We start from the raw sequence: 24105 nt of genomic DNA, 5'->3' as shown, positions 1-24105 counted from the left end.
TTTCCTCTAGGAGTTTCTGAAGGGGAGAAAGGAAAACATGGTTGTTGGAGGGACTTCATCATTCTTCTCTGTTTAGTGGCAGGTACCCCATGCAGATCACTCATAGTTTGGCATTCTCTTGGTTTATGTGATCATTTAACTCTGGGTCAATTTATGTAAGTAAAATTTATCTGCATATAATATTTATTAAGCCTCATTTTCAAATATAATAAATGTATTTCATATAAAAATAATTCGAATTATTGAAAAATTTCTGTGTCTATTTCTTATTTTGAATATTTCAATCGTCATCAAGGCAATATTTCTAAGTTGAGACTCAGAAATTTAAATATTTAGAGGAGCCAATGTCAGTGAGGAAAACTGGCTGAGTGACAACTTGCGGAGAGCAAACTCTGTCCAAAGGTAGTAAGTAGCCAGTAATAACCCACAATTAATTTCTAGCAGGGGTGAACAGAAACCTTATTTTCAGTCATTTCAATTTTTAAAATAATTACCAGGAAATGTGAATTTCTATACAAAAGTCTTCAGATATGTGAGCATTATTATTAAGATGAAACTACACTTACAGTGATCATTGTGCAAATCTACCAACTGGATTGAGCCACAGTTAGTGGGTTTGTGGTCTCTGGACCAAGTATGTCTGCTTTTGCTCGAGAAGAGTAGTATGCGTAGTAGTTAAATGGACAGGCATTAAAGTCAAATTGCCTGTGTTCAGATTCCGATCCCATCATTTACTAGCCAATACCTTGGGACAACTAAAACAACCTCTTTAGGTCTTAACTTGTAAATCTGTAAAAGAGAAATAACAATATTATCCACCTTGTAATATAGCTGGGGGAGACTTAATCAGAAAGTGAGTATAATCATTACTGTGGTGGTGGTGTTACATATGATAGTTTATCAATTGGAAAATAAGCTATATTTACTCACTTCAAATTACAGAAACAAAAAGAACATTGCAATCCTTTTTTCTTTTTCATCTTTTTTGCAAAGCAGAGGTAAGTAACGAGCAAACATAGAATCACGAATATGATTCCTTATTCTGTTAAATGGAAAACAGGTGATTGAAACATTGTATGCACCAAAGTAAAATTTTCAAATGGATTAGTGTTGAATTACAAAAATACAGGAAATATAGAAAATCTAAAATTTTCTATCTCACTTCTACACCAAAGTAAATCTGAAATAATAAATCTGAGCACAAAGGCAAAACTATAAGACATCTGGAAGAAAACACTGAAGAAAATCTTTGAGATCATGGAGTAGTTTAAGATTTTTTATAAAGGATGTCCAAGCACACACAAAAATAAGAACAAAAACAAAACAAGTAAACAAAAAACAAAAAAACCTAACCACAAAAATGGTTAAATTGTACATCATCAGAATTAAAAGCTGCTCTTCCAAGGATACCAATAAGAAAATGAAAAAGAAAGCTGAGGAAATACATATATCTGACAAAAAGCTTTTATCCAAAATATGTAAATAATCTTTACAATTTTTAATATAAATCAGGCTAGTTTAAAAAACGTAAAATACGTGAACATTTATTCACAAAACAAGATGCATGAATAGTCAATAAGTATATAAAAATATATTTAATGTCAGCAGTCATCAGGGAAATGAAAATTAAAATTATAATGAGACACCTCTACACACCTATAGAGGAATTGGTAAAACAAACCAAAAAAAGCTTGGCAACACCAAGTATTGGTGAGGAGTAACCAGAATTGTACAAAGCTGGTGGGGGGTGTAAAATTGTTCAACTGCTTTAGAAAACAGCTTGGCAATTTCTTATAAATTTCAAGAGACATTTAATCCAACAATTAAATTAAATTAAAATTAAAAAAGACCTATTTAATCTAATAATTCTCTTCCTCAGCATTTATCCAAAAGAAGTGTAAATATTTGTATACAAAAAGGCTTGTAAAAAAGGAGCATGGCAGCTTTACTCATAACTACTCAGAAATGGAAACAAATCAAATGTTTGTTCATTGACTGATGAATAGATGAATGAGTTGCAGTGTACATGCATACATATATACATACATATATACAGGGAGAGAGAGAGACTGAACAAGAGAAGGAATGGAATGCTACTCTGTATTAAAAAGGGAATAAATCAGAAATACATGCAACAACACAAATCTCAAAAAGATTATATTTTTTGGAATAAATTGTACAAAATTCACCTTAAATTTGGAAGCATTCACCATGCTAGTAAACTAAACTGGTGGTTTTCTTTCTGCGCGGATTTTTAATAAGGGATTGGATTTATTTAATAGATATCACTGATTCAGGTTTTATATATTTTTTTCAGCTTTCTTAAGCTGAAATTTCAACACATTCATCCACTTTGAAAATTCTCAAATGTGTTGCATTAGATTTGCCATTATGATTTCCTTAGCATTTAAAAAAATATTTGTAGACTATGAAGAGATTTCTGCTTATTCATTTATGGTTCTTCGTTTTTTGTTTTGATTCCTCTTTCTAGAAAATTTTCAATTTTATTAATTTAAGTAGACTAACTTTTTGGCTAGGTTGATTTTATGAATTATATATTTATTTTCTGCTTAAATTATTTCTAATATCTTAATTTTTCCTTTACTCATTTCATTGGTATGACTTTCTATTCTTTTCCTAACTTCTTGAAATAGAAGTTTAAATCAATATCTTCAACTTTTATTTTTTTCTAAATGTAAGTATAAGGTATAAATTTCTCTCTAAGCCCCATGTTAGCTGCATCTCAAAACTTTTCATATATCAAATTTACAATATAATTCAGTTTAAAATATTTTATAATTTCAGTTTAATTTTTCATTGTCCCATGGATTATGTGAAGGTAAATTGTTAACTTTCCAGAAATTGGGCTTTTTTTTTCTTTTTTTTTAGCTACTCCTGTTTTTAAATATCTGTCTTAATTTCACTGTGGTCAATGAACATACTCTGAGTTATCTAAATTATTAAAAATTGCTAAAATTCTTCATAGTAAAGCATAAGGTCAGTTTTTATAAGTATTCCCAAAGCATCTTAAATTATGTTTTCTGTTTTTGAGGGTCCTGTGATGTATATATTTCAGTTATGTTCACTTTATTAATTATGTTGTTTAGATTTTCCATATGTCAAGTGATATTTTTTGTCTGTAGTTCTCATAGATATTTAGATAGGTATCTCAATGTCTCCCACTGAAGTTTCTGATTTGTCTATTTATCCCTTTAGTTGCTGAAATCTTAAACTGAACCCTTTATTATGATGTAATGGTCTCCTGAATATTTAGCAATGTGTCTTGTTAAAGACTTCTTTGTCTGATATTAATATATCATCAGGAGATTTATTTTTGGTTAGTGTTTGAGGAGCATGTATTTTCTATTCATTTGATATTTCTGTGTATTTTTGAAAGAAGTAACAAATGAAAGAATCATTTAAAAACAGCATAAACAACATGAAACAGCAACGAGTGAGCATCAAATACCTAGGAATAAATCTAACAAAATTTGTTCAATGCTTATACCCTGAAACTTTTAAATAATTCTGAAAGAAACTAGAGAAAACTTTAATAAGGGGAGGGATTTATCATATACATGGATTAAAAGACTTAATAGTGTAAAGATATTAAGTCACTCAAATATATGGATAGATTCAACATAATTCAATTCCTAAATATAACTAAGCAGATAATCAATACCTTAAGACACCAATAAAGTCCTGAAAGGATCATTTGACTACTTCTGGTCATCTCATAAGATCTATGGAAAATATTAGCTTAGCCTAATATCAGAGGAAAATCAAGATATTGATTACAAAAGATTATAAATATTGTACTCTAGAAACTCAAAGTGTATATTTTAATGCACTGGCTTTCATGCTCTATACCCTTCTCTCCTTTTATCTGTTTCTACTTAATGTACACATATTGGATCAGTAAATGCCTTCCTTTCTAGAATCCAAGTTGCCCAAGTCAGAGGGATTTCATGTCAAGGTCAATACTTCAGCTGCTCAAGGTGAACACCACACAGACACAGTTCATCATTATTTCAGGCAAACAGGTGGCACAGGCTCTCATAATAAACTTGTGGGTAAGACAGAGTTCTGTGGGCTGGTGGCTTTACAGTCAGATGTAGAACATATTTGAACACAAAGAGTACTAACCTAAGGATTTCTCAATATCATTGATCATTAGAATCATCTAGGGAGATTACAGCATTTACAGAAAATGATGAACATAAAATGTAAACATGATTATAATGAAAAAAGTTCCTGAATCACCCTCCCTGTGCTCTTAGTCCTGTTCCCAAGAGATAATGTAATCTCTGTAGAATAGCTCTGATAAAGTTTTTTCTATTCCTTCTGAAGGTTACCTCGGCAGTTCTAAATAATTTGTTCATATTGATATTTCTAGAATTATCAACTTTGAACATAAAATCAACTTTACAGATTACACGTGAAGTTACTTTAGTTAAAATTGTACCATCACTTCCTCTCTCAGTGTGATATCTGGTACTTGTATTCTATTTTATGAATTTTCTTAACAGCTTTTAGAACTTTAAAAATTTTCTCAAGAAGTCTATACTCAGCAACTTTCAAAATTCTCTCAACGCACCTGGAGAGATTTTGCTTGTTTGTTTAATATAGATTTCCGATCCCTATACAAGATACTGTGAATCAGGATCTCTGAGGGTGAAATTTAGAGATCTGAGCTTTCTAAAAATAAAAGAAAAAGAAAACAAACAAAACTAAGTAATTCTAGTGACTGTTTGGGTGTAATTGAATTGAGAAATTAAAGTCACTCTAGTGGTTCAAGAGGAGAGCTCCGGGACTTTCTCTATCAATCTCTCTCTCTCTCTCTTTCATTGAGCAAGCATTATTGAGAGACAACTACGTGCCAGACACTGAGCTGAGGTCTAGAGATATAAAAAGTAAAATGTCACATTCCCTGCTCTAATAGAACTCACAATTTAAGTTCTATTCTGTTACATTTTTTCCAATACTTTGTAAAGATTAAGATGTGAATGTTGTAATCATCTAATTTACAAATTAAGTAAAAGTGGGAAGAATAGCCAATACAATCAATAGTTACAGTGATTGTTAATAAAACCAACAGGTCTGTGTTAAGTAGAGAAATATTACTGTGAAGAGACTTGATTTTAAGAAGATGTAATAATCACTATAATAAGGCATAATATGGCAATAAAATCAGAGTGAATTCAGAGAAGCGCACGATTTTGAATAGTTTCCCCAACTGATCAAAGTTATGAAGCTAAATATATTTGAGTTTTTATTTATTTAAAAATATCTTTTCTATTTATATTTGTCATAAACTAATATCCGTAGGATCAATATGAGACTCTGAAAAATATCTTTGCTTGTGAAACAAATTATGGACCCCAATGAACTTAAGGGCAAAGTAAGCTTATAGGGATCCCTATCTATTACATTCAATTCTGGTAGTTAAAAATTGGATCTATATGACAGTGGCAGTATAAAGTCTAACCAGAGTCAGCTAAGTGTAATTGTAAATCATGTAATATCCAAGAATGAGAAATACCACTAAAGATCACAAATGCTGAAAGTTTTTCTTTTACTCTTTTACTTACTTGAGTTATAATAGTCATGGTAGGGAGTACACTTGGAAAGAGGACTTTGGAATTAAACTCTCTACAATTTTCCTTTTGTAAATTCAGCTTGAACTTAGAGATTGTCAATACCTCATGTAGGGTGTATGCTTTGTGGCCAGCAATACTCTCACTTGACTATAGCTTCTGCCCAAAAGAACTACAACCACCAAGATATTTAACCCTCCACTAAAGATAAACAAACCAGTTAAAACTTAACAGAGAAAATAATTAACTTCTAATCTTAGTTAAAAAATAATAATTCTTCACATACAAGATATCTGGTTTGAATGTAATCCCCATGAAAAGATAAAATAGGTATATTGCTTACTAACTCAATTAAGCCCCTAGAATAGTGGATGATGAAAAAAGCAATGAGAGATTCTGATTTCACCTACAAAAATACTGGAAAATGATGATCAATAATCCCCATAAGAACTAATGTTGGTGTTGGGTGTCCTAGGTACCCAGCATTCTGCTACATTTAATGCTGAGAGGGCAGGCACAGCTCTGGGTCTCAGATCTACTTTTGAAGCTGGTTTGAATCCCAGGTTGTAAGTTTTCAGTTTGTGTTTCCCCAGCTGCAGCATAGCAAACATACTCATCTTTCAAAGGCCCCAAAGCACTGCCCATTGCTGTGCTACGAAGGTTTGTCCTTGATTTAAATCTGCCAGGCACCAAATACAGTAGTCTCCTCTTATCAAGGGTTTCACTTTCTGTGGTTTCAGTCACTCACAGTCAACCATGGTCTGAAAATTTTAGATGGAAAATTCCAGAAATAAACAATTCATAAATTTTAAATTGCAAGCCATTCTGATAGCATGATGAAATCTCACACCTTTCTGCTCCATCCCATCCAGGATATGAATAATCCTTTTATGCAGTGCATCTACACTATATATCCTGCCTGCCCCCACCTGTAAGTCTCAGTAGCTATCTTGATTATCAGAGTGACTGTCTCAGTATTGCAGTGCTTGTGTTCAACTAACCTTTATTTTACTTAGTAACGGCGCTAAAGCACAGAAGTAGTGATGTTGACAATTCGGATTTACCAAAAAGAAGCCATAAAGGGCTTGCTTTAAGTGAAAAGGTGAAGAGTCTTAAGTAAAAAGGAAAGAAAAAAAATCATATGATGAGGTTGCTAAGATCTAAAATACCTTTTATTACAGTGTATCCTTACAATTGTTCTATTTTATTATATTATTGCTGATAATCTTTTACTGTGCCTAATTCGTATATTATACTTTATTATAGGTATGTGTGTATAGGAAAAAAATAGTATATATAGGAAACTATCCAGTTTTAGGTATCCACTGGTGGTCTTGTAACATAGCCCCACAGGCAAGGTGGGGCTATTGTAGTCAAATTCAGAATGTTCTAATGTTGTAAAGGTGGTGAGTTAAATTATTTATAAAGGCAGTAGGAAGGATAAAAGACAAAAGTAGTAAAAATAACTATAACTACAAGAATTTTTTAGGAATATACAAGACAAAAAGCTATAAATTTTGACATAAAAACATAAAATGGGCATTAGGAGAAATATAGAGGATTAGAGTGAGTATAGCTTAAGTTGCTATCAACATAAAATAGACTGTTATAAATATGTGATGTTTTATGTAAGCCTTATGGTATCCACCAAGCAAAAAACTATAGTAGATACACAAAAGATAAAGAATCTAAGCATATCACTACAGAAAATCATCAAATCACAAAGGAAGAGAGCAAGAGAAAAAGAAAGGAGCAGAGGAACTACAAAACAGGTAGAAAATAATTAACAAAGTGACAATAAGTGAATATCTATTAGTAATTACTTTAATGTAAATGAACAAAATTCTCCAATTAAAAGACAGTCAATGGCTGAATTGATAAAGAAAAAACAGTACTCATCTATATGCTGCCTACAGGAGACTCCCTTCAGGTGTAAGGGCACACACAGACTGAAAGTGAAGGGATAGAAAAATATATTCTATCCAAATGGAAATCAAGAGAATGCTTGGGTAGCTATATTTATGTCAGATAAAATAGACTGTAAGACAACAGTTGAATAAAAAATAAAGAATGTCATTACATAATGATAAAGGAGTCAGTGCAACAAGAGGATATAGCAGCTAACATCACACTCCTTGGTAAAATGCCCAAAGCTTTTCTTCTGAGATCAGGAATAAGACAAGGATGCTGACTTTTGCCACTTTTATTCAACATAGTATTGGAAGTCTTGCCACAGCAATTAGGCAAGAAAAAGAAATCAAGAACATCCAAATTAGAACAGAAGATATAAAACTGTCACTATTTGTAGATGACATGATATTATATGTAGAAAATCCTAGAGACTCCCCCCAAAATTGTTAGAATTAGTCAACAAATTCAGTAGGGTGACAGCATACAAACTCAATATACAAAAGTCTGTTGTGCTTCTATATACTAATAGGAAACTACCACAGAGAGAATTTAAGAAAACAATTCCATTTACAATGGCAACAAAAATGTAAAACACCTTGGAATAAATTTAACAAAGGAGGTGAAAGACCTATACAGGAGATCCACCTTATCCATGGTTTCACTTTCCAAGGTTTCAGTTACCTGTGGTCAACTGCAGTCTGAAAATAATAAATAGAAAATTCCAGAAATCAATATTTCATAAGTTTTAAATTGCACACCATCCTGAGTGGTGTGATGAAATCTTACACCATCCCACTCCGTTCCACCTGGACTGTCACCCATCCCTTTGTCCAGCATTACCATGCTGTACATGCTACCGGCCTATTAGTCATTTAGTAGTCATCTCAGTTATCAAATCAACTGTCATGGTATTGCAGGGCTCATGTCTAAGTAACCGTAATTTTACTTAATAAAGCCCCCAAAGTGCAAGAGTGGTGATGCTGGCAATTCAGATGTGCCAAAGAGAAGTTATTGTTGTTAATCTCTTACTATACGTAATTTTAAATTAAATTTCATCATATACGTGTGTGATAAGAAAAAAACATAATATATATAGGGTTTGGTACTATCCAGAGTTTCAGGAATCCACTGAGTATCTTGGAATGCAACCCCCACAGATAAGGGGGCAGTACTGTACACTGAAAATTATAAGACATTAATGAAGGAAACTGAAAAAGACACAAAAATTTAGAAGAACTTTCCATGCTTTTGGATTGGAAGAACTAATATTGTTAAAATGACCATACTACCAGAGGAATCTACAGATTCAATGTCATCTCTACAAAAATTTCACTGGCATTTCTTGGAGGAATAGAACAAATAATCCTAACATTTTTATGGAACCACCAAAGATCCCCAATAGCCAGAGCAATCTTGAGAAAGAATAACAAAGCCCGAGGCATCATGTTTCCTGATTTCAGACTATATTCCAAAGCTATAGTAACCAAAACAGTATGGCATGGGCATAAGTACAAACACATAGATCAATGGAACAGAAGAGACAGCTCAGAAATAAACCCATGTATATATGGTTAATTAGTTAATTAAAAAGAAAGGAAAGAAGAATATCCAATGGAGAAAGGACAGTCTCTCCAATAAATGGTTTTGGGAAAATTGGACAGTGACGTGAATAAGAATGATACAGGACCACTATTTTACACCATACACAAAAACTAATTCAAAATGGATCAAAGAGTTAAACATAAGTCCTGAAACCACAAAACTCATAAAAAAAAACATAGGCAGTAATCTCCTTGACATTGGTCTTGGCGATGACTTTTTGGATTTGAAACCAAAGGCAAAGGCAACCTACTGAAAGGAAGAAAATATTTGCAAAGCATATATCCACTAGAGGATTACTATCCAAAATGTATAAAGAACACGTGCAACCCAATAGCAAAAAAAGCAATCTTCTTAAAGAATGGGCAATGGGACTGAACAGATATTTTTCCAAAGAAGACATAGAAAAAGGCCAAGTACATGAAAATATGCTCAACACAGGTAATCATCAGGGAAATGAAAATCAAAATCACGAGATATTACTTCACATCTATTAGAATGGGTGTTATCAAAAAGACAAGAAATAAGAAGTGTTGCTGAAGGTATGGGGAAAAGGCAACCCTTGCGCATTGTTGGAAAAAGAAACAAAGTTTCCCTTTATCTCCATTGGTTTTCCAAGTGTTTAAGATTGTCACATATATGTGATTTATTTCTGTTGTTAGATTATGGGTTGGAAATGAGGGTGTGACTGATATTGCTAGAGCTTCAGAGTTTCATGTTCAACCATTTAAAAATTAAAAATAGGCGGAAAATTTGAAGACATAGAATATTTTCTAAATTGTTTTCTATATGGGAAGAACATGCAACTGGAGAAAATAATTTTGTGTTATGTATTGTAGCTTGAATTATTTCCTCACCTTCAATATGTGTGAATATGATCTTATTTAGAAGTAGAATCTTCATTGATGTAATCAAGTTTAGATGAGATCAGTAGGGTAAGTCCTAATCCAATATGAATAGTATATTTATAAAAAGAGGGAAATTTAGACACAGAGACACACAGGAAGAATAGCTTATGAAGACAGAGGCAGAGATTGGAATAATGCGTCTACAACCCAAAGAATGCCAAGGATTGCTGACCATCACTAGAAGCAAGGAGAAAAGTATGGAACAGATTGTTTCCTAGAGCTCTCAGAAGGAATCAACAATGCTGACACCTTGATTTCCGACTTCTAGCTTCCAGAACTGAGACAATACATTTTGGTTGTTTAAAGCCATCCAGTTTGTGGTATTTTGCTATGACAGTCTTGGGAAACTAATGTAATGTGTAGATTTTATTTTTATTGAGTCCTACTAACTATATTTAAATATTACAACAAATACATAAAGCAGTAATGATTGGATTATTTTAATTTATGGGCTGAAAGAAAGCGTCTGATAGATAATACTATAAACTCATGCAGAGTTCCTACCAAGCCTAATAAGGAGAGATGATGATTTTTTTTCCTTCTAAAAATAAAGAAGATGTTGAGGAACAATGGAAATATATGTTACAGAGAGTATTTTAGTTCTAGATAAAACAAAATTACTTTGGTAATCAAAATTATATTTGTTTTTATTCAAAATGTTAAATGATATGTCATTTAGAGACAATATTGCAATACATTTATTTAACAGAACTGACTTTGAAAAGCTTTAAATCATCGTTAGATGTGGGACTCTAGATTCCTTACTTTGAAGTAGTATTTACTGATTTTGGTCAAAGTGGGATCAAGGAAAAGCCAATATTGGAGTGTAATACTGAGGTGCTGTTATGGGCAAGGGGGCTCAATTAGCTAGTCTCTCATGAGGAGTGTGTATAACGTTTTTCCAAAACGGCTGCTTGAGTAACAGGAAGATGTAGCATTTGTACAGTCACCAATACCATTAGATATGGCTTAGTCAATCACAAGCACCTTCTGCACTGACTTGTAAATAGGTCAAGTAGACACATGGAGTTGAGGAGAAGCTTGCAGAGTGAAACTAAAAGATCGTGTTGCAGATTTGAACTGAACTGCTCTTAATGCAAGCTGAGACTCAGTAACTAATGTGTCTGCTGCTGAAATGAGAGGTAGCCTGGCAGAATGTGACATGGGAAACCAGAAGTATCTGGTACAATCACGAATGAATATTTAAGTGTGTATGCTCTGCCTTACCAGAGCTTATAGTCCACTGAAGAGAGAGAAACAAAAAGAGTAAGAATTCGAAGTATCATACAATTATACCAGTACTACAGGCTAAGAAAAACAGCTTGTTTCTCTGAGAGAGAATAGAGGGATGTCATGAATACTTTTATGGAGTTTCATAGATGAGTTTTCTGAGGAAATAATTTTGAGGACTTATAACCTCTAGAGATGTATTTTTCTAAATCTGCTAAATTTTTCACTGATAATTCTGAGGTACATTGGTAATAGTAAATAAGCCAACAGGTTGGTTTAATTTAGAGAAATCATTTAACTCAGTTTAAAGTGGAAGAAATGTATTGACAGTAGAGTCTTCCTTGGCTCAGATTAATAGAGTCCATGATTGATTAATATCTTTCTCAGGCAAGCAGGACCAACCTACTTGCTATGCTCAGTTGGATATATGACTCAGTTTGAGAGTTCCTAGAGGGCAGTACTAGACAGCTATGGCCCATTCATCTACCTTCCCTCCAGCTGAAGACCTAGACAGACTACAGTTTGGGAAACCAGGAGTCTATAAACAACACCATAGATAAAGTAGGCTGCATAAAATATATCTGACCAAATAATTTAATCAGCTCTTTATAAAAATAAATAAAATATTTCCTCTGGCTGCAACAGTACAGCTTATTGTATTTAACTTTGTAGTGTTCTCTTTCTCTTTTTGTACCAATTTTTTTAAAAATAAGATTAGCCTTGAGCTAACATCTGCCACCAATCCTCCTCTTTTTGGTGAGGAAGATTAGCCCTGAGCTAATATTTGTGCCCATCTTCCTCTAATTTATACGTGGGACGCCTGTCACAGCGTGGCTTGACAAGCAGTGCGTGGGATCCGAAGAGGGAAAACCCCCGGCCACCAAAGCTGAACGTGTGAACTCAACCACTGTGCCATTGGGCCAGCCCCTCGTTTTATCAATTTTGTTGAAGTATATTTTACATATAATAAAATTCACTCAGTATCTACATAGTAAAGAATTTTCTCAAAGCCAGCTTTGGTGAAATTATTTTCTTCTCAGGGTATAGGAAATCATGGTGGTGTAGCTTGGGTTGCTTGGGTTCTAATTACCTCTCTACCATCAGACTTGCTATGCTGACCCATCAGATATCAAACATGCTTATCATTTTTTAACCCCCCTAGGCCGCTTGCCCTAAAAAAAGAAGATTCTATCGAAAAGTCCTTAGATGTTGACAGGATTTAATGACTTAAGAAATCAAGTATTCACAAGGTATTACACCTATACTGGGGTTCCATACAGAAGGACCTCGTGATTAATATTTTTAAACTTTTATACAGAAATAAGTCGAGATGTCACCAATCACCCTGCAGATGCTTGAAGAACTCACCCAACATAAACTTAAATGATATGAACAAAAGCATATGTAGCTAAGTGGAAAGATTAATGGATGAAGACACTATGAACTACATACAGTTTTCCTATAAATATTTTACAAGGAGAAATAGTTAACAAGAAAATTACCAAGGACCTACTAGGTGGCAGGAACTCTACTACATCCTGGAGATATAACAATGAAATATATGTACAGGGGCTACCTTCATGGAGATTACAGTCCAGTGTAGATTTGAACAAAAAGCAGACAAATAAGAACTAGAACAATAAATGACAAAGCAGGGCATATATTGGATTGAGCATGATCACAGCACATGGATGATCCTTAACTCAGATTTCAGGTTTGATTAAGATTCTGAAGAAAGAGATAGAAGAAACACACCAGACGAATAAAGTATATGGAGGGATAGGAGACGAAAAAGACTGTTCCAGGCCAGAGTTCTGCAAAACACTAGACATTGCAGTTATTATATTTCTGTGATTTATGCTGCCTCTTGATTGGATAGAAGGAAGGAGATAGGTAATCGCTATTGGAAGATGGGGTTTCATTAAGATTGAGAATTGTGTTTTTACCAATTGTGTGGAAGAAAAGAGGAGGAAGTGATGGTGATGGCATTACTGGATCCATGTATCCAAGTCACCCTCAGTATTTCTTCCAATCTCTGTCTAAATGTTATTTTTGAGAGAAAATTCCCGAGAGAATAAACATTAAAAATGTGATGTAAAGAAGAAAAAATGTCAATAGAATCCTCCCAAATGAGGAAAAATGCTGGCACATGGACTAAAATGAAACATATACACTCATACAAGGTAATAGTTGATATCTTAGATTTAATAAATTTTTCTCATATTATTTCTGGTCACTAAAATATTCTTCTCTCTAGCATTTTCTTCAGGGCAGTGTTAACATCTTTATTCCTCAGGCTGTAGATCACAGGGTTCAGCATGGGCACAACAATAGTATAAAACACGGAAGACACTTTTCCTTTGTCCATGGAGCTAACTGATGATGGCTGCAGGTACATGAATGCTAAAGAACCAAAAAAGACCACAACTGCCAACATGTGGGAGCTGCAAGTGCTGAAGGCTTTGGACTTTCCCTCAGTGGAGTGAATGCAGAGAATACTGGCAATGATGAAGATGTAGGAGCTAAGGATGATCAGGCTTGGGGTGAAGATGTTAAATGCACCAAAACATAGAATCAATAATTCGTTGACATAGGTACTAGAGCAGGAGAGCTTTAGGAGGGGAAGAAGGTCACAGAAATAATGGTTGATCACATCAAATCTGCAGAAATGAACCCTAAACATGCAGCTTGTATGAGCAAATGCACAAACCAGTCCTATAATATACACTCCTAAAATCAGGGAGAAACAACCCTGATGGGACATAATGACATTATAAAGCAAGGGGCGGCAAATGGCAACATAGCGGTCATATGCCATGGCAGCTAACATGTAACACTCTGAGACAGCAAAAATGAGGAAGAAATAGAGCTGAGTCATGCATTCAGGGTAGGAGATGATGTTCTTCTCTGTCACAAAGTTCACCAGCATTTTGGGGGTAATGACAGAGGACTGACAGAGATCAATGAAGGACAAGCTGCTGAGTAAGTAGTACATGGGGGTGCGCAGGTGAGAACTGAGCCCTATCAGTGTGATCATGCCCAGGTTCCCCACCACTGTGACCACATAGATTCCTACGAAGAGGACGAAGAGGGGCAGCTGGAGTTCTGGCTGTTTTGTTAGCCCAACGAGGACGAACTCAGTCACTGTGGATTGATTTCCTGCTGCCATTTTCCTCGGAGTTTCTGAAAGGGAGAGAGTTAGGTAGTTTTTTGAGACATTTCCTTGTTATTCTCCATTTGATAAAAAGTACCTCATATAGAAAATTAATCGTTTAGATATCCCCTTGGTTACTGTATAATAATTTTAACTCGATAAATTTATCAAAATAATAGTCATCTTAATAAAAAATTTTTACACTTTAATATCAAACGTATTAAATTATTTCATCTGAAAGTATTTCAGCCATATTGATGATCATTTTCTATTTTTTGAATGGCTGCTCCCTATTTGAATATTTCCATTAACTTTATGCCAATCTTGTCTAAAGTGAGGTTCATAGACTTAAAATCTTAGAGAAGCCATTGAAAATGAGAGATGCTGTCTAAGCAACAATGCGGAGAGAGTGAATCCTGTTCAAGCGTGGTATTCTTTTTTAACCAGCAGCTAATTTCTGCCAGGAAAAAAGCGTCCCATTATTGCTAGGTCTTTGGAATTGTTTTTACAAAAATTAGAAAATTTGAGTTTATACATAAAATCTTCGATTTTTAGCATTGTTATTGAAATAAAATGACAAAAAAAAATTTCACTCTGCAGATTTCCTAGGTGGCTTGACCCACTGTTAGCTAGTTTGTGGCCCCTGGACCAAACACTCTCCCTTCATTGGAGGGAAGAATTATGAGTAGTAGCTAAGTGAGTAGGTCTTAAAGTACAAGTGCCTGTGTTCATACGCTGACCCATCATCTCCTAGGTAAACTTGGACAAATAAAATAACCTCATTATCTAATTAGCAGATGTTAGTACTCTGAAAATAATAATAATTGCTGTTGTCTTTGTCACTTACAACTTACGCTATCATTTAGAAAATAAGGGATAATTGTACACTTCAAAATATAGACACAGAAATTATAACACTTAAATCTTTCCTTTTATCTATTTTATCTTTCATTGATTAAGAGGCTATGAAAAACAGTCATAAAATTAGGGAATATAGAATCATAAATGCAGTCTCCTTTTCTGTAAAGCAGTAAACTGACAATTTTATCATTGTATGCATCAAAGTAAAATTACAGATGAATTCCACTTGAACAATATTAAAAAAGTGAAACAGAAAATCTAAAATATTATACCTCACAGTTAAACAAAAGTAAACTTTAATTTAAAACACAAATATGACTTGTACAAAAGTGTGCATGGAAGTTTGTTACTGACAACCAAAAACTGGAAACAACTCAAATATTCAACCAAGGAATAGATAAATAGATTGTGCTATATGCAACAAGTATAATACCATTCATCAATAAAAAGGAATAAATCATAGATACATGCAACAACATGGATTAATCTTGAAAATATCCTGTTGAGTAAAAGAAGACATGCATCAACGAGTACACATTGTACCATTCCATCTATATAAAGTTCAAGAAAAGTAGAACTGATCTATAGTGATGGAGATGAGGTCAGTTGCTGGCAGAGGTGGGACATGGAAAAATGACTGGGAAAGGATAGGAGAGAAAATTTTTAGGATGATAGAAATTTGTCATCTCATTATTGAGATCTTGGTTTCACCAGTGTACAGTATACGAATTTGTCAAAAGTCATTTAGGTGATCTCTATTCTTAACATGGGTTTATTCAATCTTGATTTAATCTTGATAAAATTATCTCTAGGAATAATTTTGAAAAAGTGCTAATAAAATAAATTATATAATAAAATAAATTTATAATATGAATTTTAAAACAGAAAATCTAAGAATGAATCAGCAAAGATAAAGAAGATCTGAACAAGATTCAGAAATTGGAATCTCATGGCATGCAGCAACTAAATAACACATATTCTTTATAAGGGCACATAGAACTCTTACTGAATTGTTTATATGTCTATTCATAATGCTAGCTACAATACCTTTCCAGATGTTTTTACTGGTCTTCACACTTGAGAAAGTAATAACACCAATCTTACAGGTTTTCTCCTAAAATATAGAAAAACAGGCAACATCCAGTAGTAATAACAATATGAAATAATCTCTTAGAAAACTGAGGACATATAATAAGTTCTTAAAGCTGTTTAAAAAGCATATTGAGCAAAGAACAAACAATAAATGAAAGATGTAAAACTTTTCTCCATAATGTGAAGGAGACAAAGATGTGTGCTTGCTAGCTCCATCCCTATTCATTATTTACTGAAGATACTGCCAAATTCAATAAGGCAAGCAAAGGAAATACAATAATAAAGATTGAAAACAAGAAATAAAACTGTTATGTATAGGTGACATGACTAAGTAGGTGGAAAAATCAAAGTAATATAGATAAAAAGTTTTAGGAGTTAGTCAATAAATAAAAATTATAGATGCAAAGTTGAATATTTGAAAGCAAATTTTACAAGAACATATTTGTTATGTTTATGTTGAGAAACTCAAATATTGGCCTTGATGTAAAATTCTTCCAATGGAAACAGGTTGAATTCTATAAAGGAAGGCATTTTTTAATCCTCTACATGGATTTTAAATGGACACAGACAGAAGGAGAAAGGGGTGTAGCAATGGCAATTAAGTAGACATAGTCACTGAAGTGGGTTTGTAAATCCTTTTATCAAAGTATAAGATAAGATCACCGAACGTCAAAAACATTGAAGATATTTCTATCTGGCCTTTCCCTTATTTGAATTGTAAAGTGGATGGGAGAGTGTAGAATTAGAAAGTATCAGTTGGGACTCAAAATCTCTCTGTGAAATTTTCCTTTTCTTAGTTAAGCTTGGACGTGGAGATTGGCAATCCTACATTGTATAATGCAGTCTGTGGTCCAGAAAACCTCCCAAGTTATTAATAACCCAGGCCACAAGGGATGCCAACTACTAAACATATGAATGTGGATACTGAAAACATTTAAAGCAAACAAATTGAAATTTAAAAGGGCAAAGATTATATGCTTTTAATGTAGCTTTAAAAAATCAATCATTTACATACTGGATATAGCTTTTATCTGTAGTTCATGTTAAAAAAAAGGACTTAATTATTTATTAACTCAATACAATCCATAAAGTGAGTGACTGGTTAATAAACCAATTAATTCAGATTGCATTTATAGAAGTACAGTGTCAGAGTATGATCAGTAATAACCCCAATAAGACTGATAACATAGCTTCCCAACTCAAGTTCCAGGGAACTAGAATGCCATGAATGGATCATAAGGGTGCTGAGGTCTTGGTCTTCTTAGGCCTTGAGGAAGTGAGGTTGAGCCTGTGGCATCCATAGACTCCTAGCTGGTCCCTACTGGCCACAAGCAGTCTGCTCCACTAACCCTGTTATGTCACACAAATATTACCGTTTTCTTTGTGTGCCATGAGGTTGGGAAGCACTGTGCTACACTTAAATTACATCTCTAGTTTTGTGTTTAGCTATGGATAATCTTTATAACGAAATATATGGGCAAGATGGAAGGGAAATAAAAACTGTGAAGAACTTGGGAGATATTAGAAGGTAATGGGATAATTAGCAAATATCACCATATATCTGAAGGGAATCTAAAGGGAGACAGAGGGCCGGCCTGGCCGCGCAGCGGTTAAGTTTGCACGTTCCGCTTCTTGGCTGTGGTAGGCATCCCACATATAAAGTAGAGGAAGATGGGCACAATGTTAGCTCAGGACCAGGCTTCCTCAGCAAAAAGAGGAGGACTGGCAGTAGTTAGCTCAGGGCTAATCTTCCTCAAAAAGAAAAAATTAAAAAAAAAAATAAAGGGAGACAGACATTTTATGTATGGTGTTTGACAGATTTTAGAACGTACCTTTTACTAGATATAAGCAAAAATATTCCAAAAATTTGATTTCTGAGAAACAGAATGAGCTTCTTATTTCTAATCATTGAATACACTCAACCATTAATCAGATCATGATCCAATTTCAGGGACACTGGATAGTGGATTTTCTTCGTTGCTTTTTAGGTAAAATATGAATATGCACACTACCTCTTGCCACTCTCCAGGCTTAGTTTACATTTGGTCCCTTCAGTTTCAGAAAATTTCCTTTCAAATTTAGAAACTTTTCAGTTTCTGGAATATGTCACATTCTCTTAGCTATGTGCATTTTTATTTGCTCATCTTTTCACATGAAATGATAGTTTTACCAACCCATGTTGTCTCTGTTACGTGGTAAATAGGTTTTCTTTTCAAATCTCATTTAAAACTGATTTCATCATGGAAGCATTCTCTAATTCTTTGTGATTGATTGGACCTTCTTACTACATGCTCAGAAAACTGACATTTCTAAACAGCACATTTTCAGACTTGAGCTACAGTCTAAGCCAGATGATGGACCATACCAGACATCCTCCTTTGTACTCCAAGTAAATAGCACACATTTGGAACATCACAGGGAGTTTAAAAACATATTTTATGAATAAGTATATATTTAAATGAACGAATGGAGAGATTGAGGAATATTTGTCTGAATTTCCAAGGAGATTACTTCCAGACTTAATATCTTCAAATCACAAGTGTGAAATGAACACACTCACCATTCTTCTTCCTGGAAACCTCAATGCCAAATTTTCTTTGCATCTCGCTCTCTTTGGCACAGAGAATAGTGCTAATGTTGGTGTTGGGAGCCCGAGGTATCCCACATTCTGACACTGTTCGGGCTGAGAGGAGGCACAGCCTGGGTCTCGGAGCCACTGATGAAGCTGGTCTGCGTCACAGGTCAGCATCTCCAATTATAAATTTTCAGTTTGTGTTTTTCCAGCTTCAGCAGCTCATCCTCACCTGTCACAGTCCCATGAGGAGTTCTGATTGCTGTGCTTTGAAGATTTGTCCTTGATTTACATATTCCAGGAACCAAATAACCTGGAGACAAATATTCTCCAAGGATTTCCATTTCTCAGGGAAAAAGTTCTTGAGAAAAGAAGCAATTGCGGTTATTTCCCAGTTGTCTAATTTTTTCCTTCAGGAGGAATTCTTTGTCAGTCTGTAACTTATCAGTTAGTGACAAAGATTTGTTCACAGGATCACTTGAGGATTTTTTTTTTATTGCAGATTCTAATCTAGCAGGTGTGAGTGGGATTTGAGATTCTGCATTTCTTACAAGCTCCTAGGCAAAGCTATTGGTTTACAGTTCACACTGTGAGTAGCAGGTTTTAGAGAACCAGGGCACATTCTGACAAGTTATCTTACCATTAGTAGGCCTAGAAATCTTAAAATAATGAATTAAATCATTTTTTCCTTTAAAAAATATGTTTATGTATGAATAGGCAATATACTTAGTTGATTCAAAAGTCAAATCTATATATAATGCATAATATTGATGTAATGTTTGCTTCTTTGAAGCCCTCAATAATAATTCTACTCATGAAACTGTATATTTAAAGACAATATTTTATTATCAAGCACCAATGTTCCATATTCCTTCTTCTTTCTTATGCATTTTGACTTTTTTCCCCCAAAGCTGGAATAATTGGAGGCAGTCTTAGATTGCAATATGATTCAAGGTAGATTGGGCAGTCACATCAGGGGAGCTCCTATAAAATATCATTAAGTGTATTAGATTCATTTTTTTTGAGGAAGATTAGCCTAGAGCTAACATCTGCTGCCAATCCTCCTCTTTTTGCTGAAGAAGACTGACCCTGAGCTAACATCTGTGCTCATCCTCCTCTGCTTTATATGTGGGATACCTACCACAGAATGGCTTGCCAAGTGGTGCCATGTCCACACCCAGGATCTGAACTGGGGAAGCCTGGGCCGCCGAAGCAAAATGTGTGAACTTAACTGCTGCGCCATGGGGCTGGCCCCTGAATTCTTTTTAAAGGAGTTTAGAGTTGGGTTATGTTAATGTTTCTCAATAATGCCTGCATATTTAACATCACCAAGGGAGTTACTTTAAATCTCAATATCCAGTCTGTACCTTTTATCAATTAAATCAAAATCTTAGGATCTGGGGTCAGATATCAACATTTTTTAAAATAACTTCTCAAACTTTAATGTGCATAGGAATAAACTGGCAGTCTTTTTCAAATGCAGTTCTGATTTAGTAAATCTAGTATAAAGCTTGAGATTATGCATTTTTAACAAACTCTCAGATTTTGTCCATGTTGCTGCTATATAAACCACTTTGAGAAACAAGGTTGTAGATGATCTCTTGCTTTGAATCCCTTCCACTATATTCTTTCAGATTAAAGCAAGGTCCCCCATGTGCAGACATCAGAAAGTTTCCTTTAGCTATGGAATTGCAGCAGCTGTAGGATTCTAGATGACTCTAGGAGAATATTATGTGTCTGGAACGCTACCTTACAGGTGAGCAGACTAGGATTGAATGTTCCCTCATTGTGCTGAATAAAAGAAGTGAGAAAGAGAGTTGGAGATTGGTTAAGGGCACAAATGGGAAGGATATAAACAGGCCATTCCATAAATGATGACACAATAATGAAAATTATTAAGATTCTTAGAAGCCATTGTTTCAATTCTGTCTTGGTATATGAACTAGTTCAGGAGAGAAAAAAATATATACAGAGTGACAGAGAGAAAGAGATAGAGAGGAGAGAGACAGAGACATTTTTTTTAGCCTTACAAATAACAGAGGTATAAAATGATTTATTATACACATAAGTTAAAATTTGGTATTATCATAAACCACACTATCACTTATGAGCACCTACATTATGCAATGTGTTATGTTAAACAATTTAGATAAATAATTCCACCTGTTAGCATGCAAATGGAAATCTCATACATTGTTAGTGGGAATGTAAAATGGCATGACCACTTCGGAAAATAGGCTGCTTCTTATGAAGTTAAATGTACATTTACATAAGACACAACAATGTCACTTCTATATTATTTACACTCCCAAATATGAAAAAACATGTCTACACAAAGACCTGTACATAAATGTGCATGCCAGTTTTACTCAGCATAGTAAAAAAACTAGAAATAACTAAAATATTCAGCAACAAGTGAATATATAAACAAATTGCATTATATCTGTGAGATGGCATACTTCTCAATGATAAAAAAGAAGGCACTTCAAATATACACCAAAACATAGATAAATGTCAAAGACATTATGCTAAGTGAAAGAATCCAGACACTAAGGAGTTTACATTGTAGATCTCATTCGTATAAAAGTGTGGAAAAGGCAAAACAAATATCTAGACACAGACAGCAGATTCATTGTTACCTGGGCTGGGAGTGTTTGGGAACTGACTTCAAAAGGACATGAGCAAATTTTTGCCCTTAATATTGAGAGTATGATATACATCCTTAAACAATCACAATCATCTTATGGTTTATCATGTACTATTTCACATAAAGTACAGAAATATGAAAATATTCTAGCCCAATTCCCCCCTACATGCACGCTTTATGGTATAGTTGTTATATACATATAGCAACTGAAATCTTGATAAATATGCTTTTTATTTTTAGTAACTTCTTGGTAGATTCCATAGGATTTTCCACATAGTGATCATATCATCTGCAAATGAAGACCATTATTTTTTCATTTGTAGTATTGTTGTAATTACTCCTGTTTCATTTCTGATTTCACTGATTTGAGCCTTCTCTTTTTTTCTTGTTGAGTCTAGATAAAGGTTTGCCAATATTGTTTATCTTTTCAAAGAACCAGCTCTTAGTTCATTGATTTTTTTCAATTTTTTTATTCTCTACTTCATTTATTTCCATACTGATTTTTATTATTTCCTTCCTTCTACTGAGGTGTACTGTTAGAATGTTTATTTGAGATTTTTCTTGTTTCTTGAGGTAAGCTTGTATTGCTGCAACTTCCCTCTTAGTACTGCTATTGTTGTATCCCATAAATTTTGGCATATCATATATTCATTTTCATTTCTAGTTTTTTTTTTATTTCTCCTTTGATTTATTCATTGACCCAGTAGTTGTTCAGTATTGTTTATTTGTGGCTTTTCTAGTTTTCTTCTGGTAGCTGATATCTAGTTTCATACTGTTGTGGTAAGCAAAGATGCTTAGTGTTATTTCAAACTTCTAAAATTTTTGAGACTTCTTTTGTGACCTAATATGTGATCTCTCCTGGAGAACGTCCAGTGGGCATTTGAAAAGAATGTATATTCTGCAGTTTTTGGGGGCCGGCCCGGTGGCGCAGTGGTTAAGTTCGCACGTTCCGCTTCTCAGCGGCCCAGGGTTCGCCGGTTCGGATCCCGGCTGTGGGCATGGCACCACTTGGCACATCATGCTGTGGTAGGCATCCCACATATAAAGTAGAGGAAGATGGGCACGATGTTAGCTCAGGGCCAGGCTTCCTCAGCAAAAAGAGGAGGACTGGCAGAAGTTAGCTCGAAGGTAATCTTCCTCAAAAAAAAAAAAAAAGAATGTATATTCTGCAGTTTTGGGATGGAATGTTCTATAAATATCCACTAAGTCTATCTGGTCTAATGTGCCAGTCAAGTCCACTGTTTCCTTCATGTTCTTCTGTTTGGATGATCTATTCATTGATGTAAATGGATTGTTAAAGTTCCCTACAATTCTTGTGTCATTGTCTATTTCTCCTTTTCTGCCTGTTAATAGTTGCTTTTTATATTTAGGTGCTCATATGTTGAGTGCATATATATTTACACTTGTTATGTTTTTTTGTTAGATTGTTCCCTTTAACGTTATGTAGTTCCCTTCTGTGTCTCCTGTGACAGTTTTTGTTTTAAAATCTATTTTGTTTGATAGAAGTATTGTTACCTCAGCTTTCTTTTCATTGCCACTTGCATCGAGTATCTCTCTCCATTCCTTCACTGTCAATTTGTGTGCGTCTTTAGGTCTGACTTATGTGTCCTATACGCAGCATATATATCGGTCTTTTAAAAAAATTATTCATTCAGCTACCCTATGTCTTTCAATAGAGCATTTAGTCCATTTCTATTTAAAGTAACTATCAAGAAGTATGTACTTTTTGCCATTTTGTTATTTTTTCTGGTGTGTTTCTAATTCTTCTCTGTTATTGTCTTCTCTTGCACTGTTTACTTGTAGTTTGATGGCCTTCATTAGTATTATGTTTTGGTTTCTTTCTCTTTATTTTTTGTGTATTTATTGTAGGTTTTTGGTTGTGGTTACCATGAGGTTCATATAGAAATCTATATAAGTTCTTGGTCTCTTAATTTTGACCTCTTACTCCACTTTTACTCTCTGCTGATATTTTACATTTTTGATGTGTTTTTTCCTCTTTTATTTTTATATATCCCTTAATCTTTTATCATAGATATAGATAATTTTACTATCTTTGTCTTTTGATCTTCATACTGCTTTATTGTTGATTGATCTGTACCTTTCCTGTCTATTTGCCTTTACCAATGATACTTTTTACTTGGTAATTTTCTTATTCTTATGTGGGGCTTTTTGTTTTCTACTTAAATAAGTTCCTTTAACATTTCTCATAAGGCCAGTTTAGTGGTGATGTACTCCTTTAGTTTTTTCTGGTTTGGAAAACTCTTTATCTCTCCTTCCATTCTGAATAGTAACCTTGCCAGGTAGAATGTCCTTGGTTGTAGATTTTTTCCTTTTAGCACTTAGAAGATATCATGTCACTTCCTCCTATCCTGTGAAGTTTCTACTGAGAAGTCAGCTGATAGCCTTATGGGGTTTCCTTTGTATGTAACTTGTTGCCTTTCTCTTGCAGCTTTTAGGATTCTTTCTTTGTCTTTAATTCTTACCACTTTAATTATAATGTGTCCTGGTGTGAGCCTCTTGGGGTTCATCTTGTT

General features: G+C 34.1%; 1 protein-coding gene across 1 annotated transcript; it reads right to left on the bottom strand.

Moving 5' to 3' along the window:
* Window positions 1–13481: 13481 nt before the first annotated feature.
* Window positions 13482–14435, bottom strand: LOC103562104 (olfactory receptor 8G1-like). The gene has a single exon (XM_008537042.2). It carries the CDS (start codon window positions 14412–14414, stop codon window positions 13482–13484), a length of 933 nt encoding a protein of 310 aa, XP_008535264.2. The 5' UTR covers window positions 14415–14435.
* Window positions 14436–24105: the final 9670 nt, after the last annotated feature.

This window comes from Equus przewalskii, chromosome 6, assembly GCF_037783145.1.
Source record: "Equus przewalskii isolate Varuska chromosome 6, EquPr2, whole genome shotgun sequence".
Lineage (NCBI taxonomy): Eukaryota > Metazoa > Chordata > Mammalia > Perissodactyla > Equidae > Equus > Equus przewalskii.
The sequence above is the reverse complement of the archived record's forward strand: the minus strand, read 5'-3'. Positions and strand labels throughout refer to the sequence as shown.

What these genes read in the sequence shown, in the direction of transcription:
- LOC103562104 (XM_008537042.2), bottom strand. Translation starts at nt 14,414, where the DNA reads ATGGCAGCAGGAAATCAATCCACAGTGACTGAGTTCGTCCTCGTTGGG.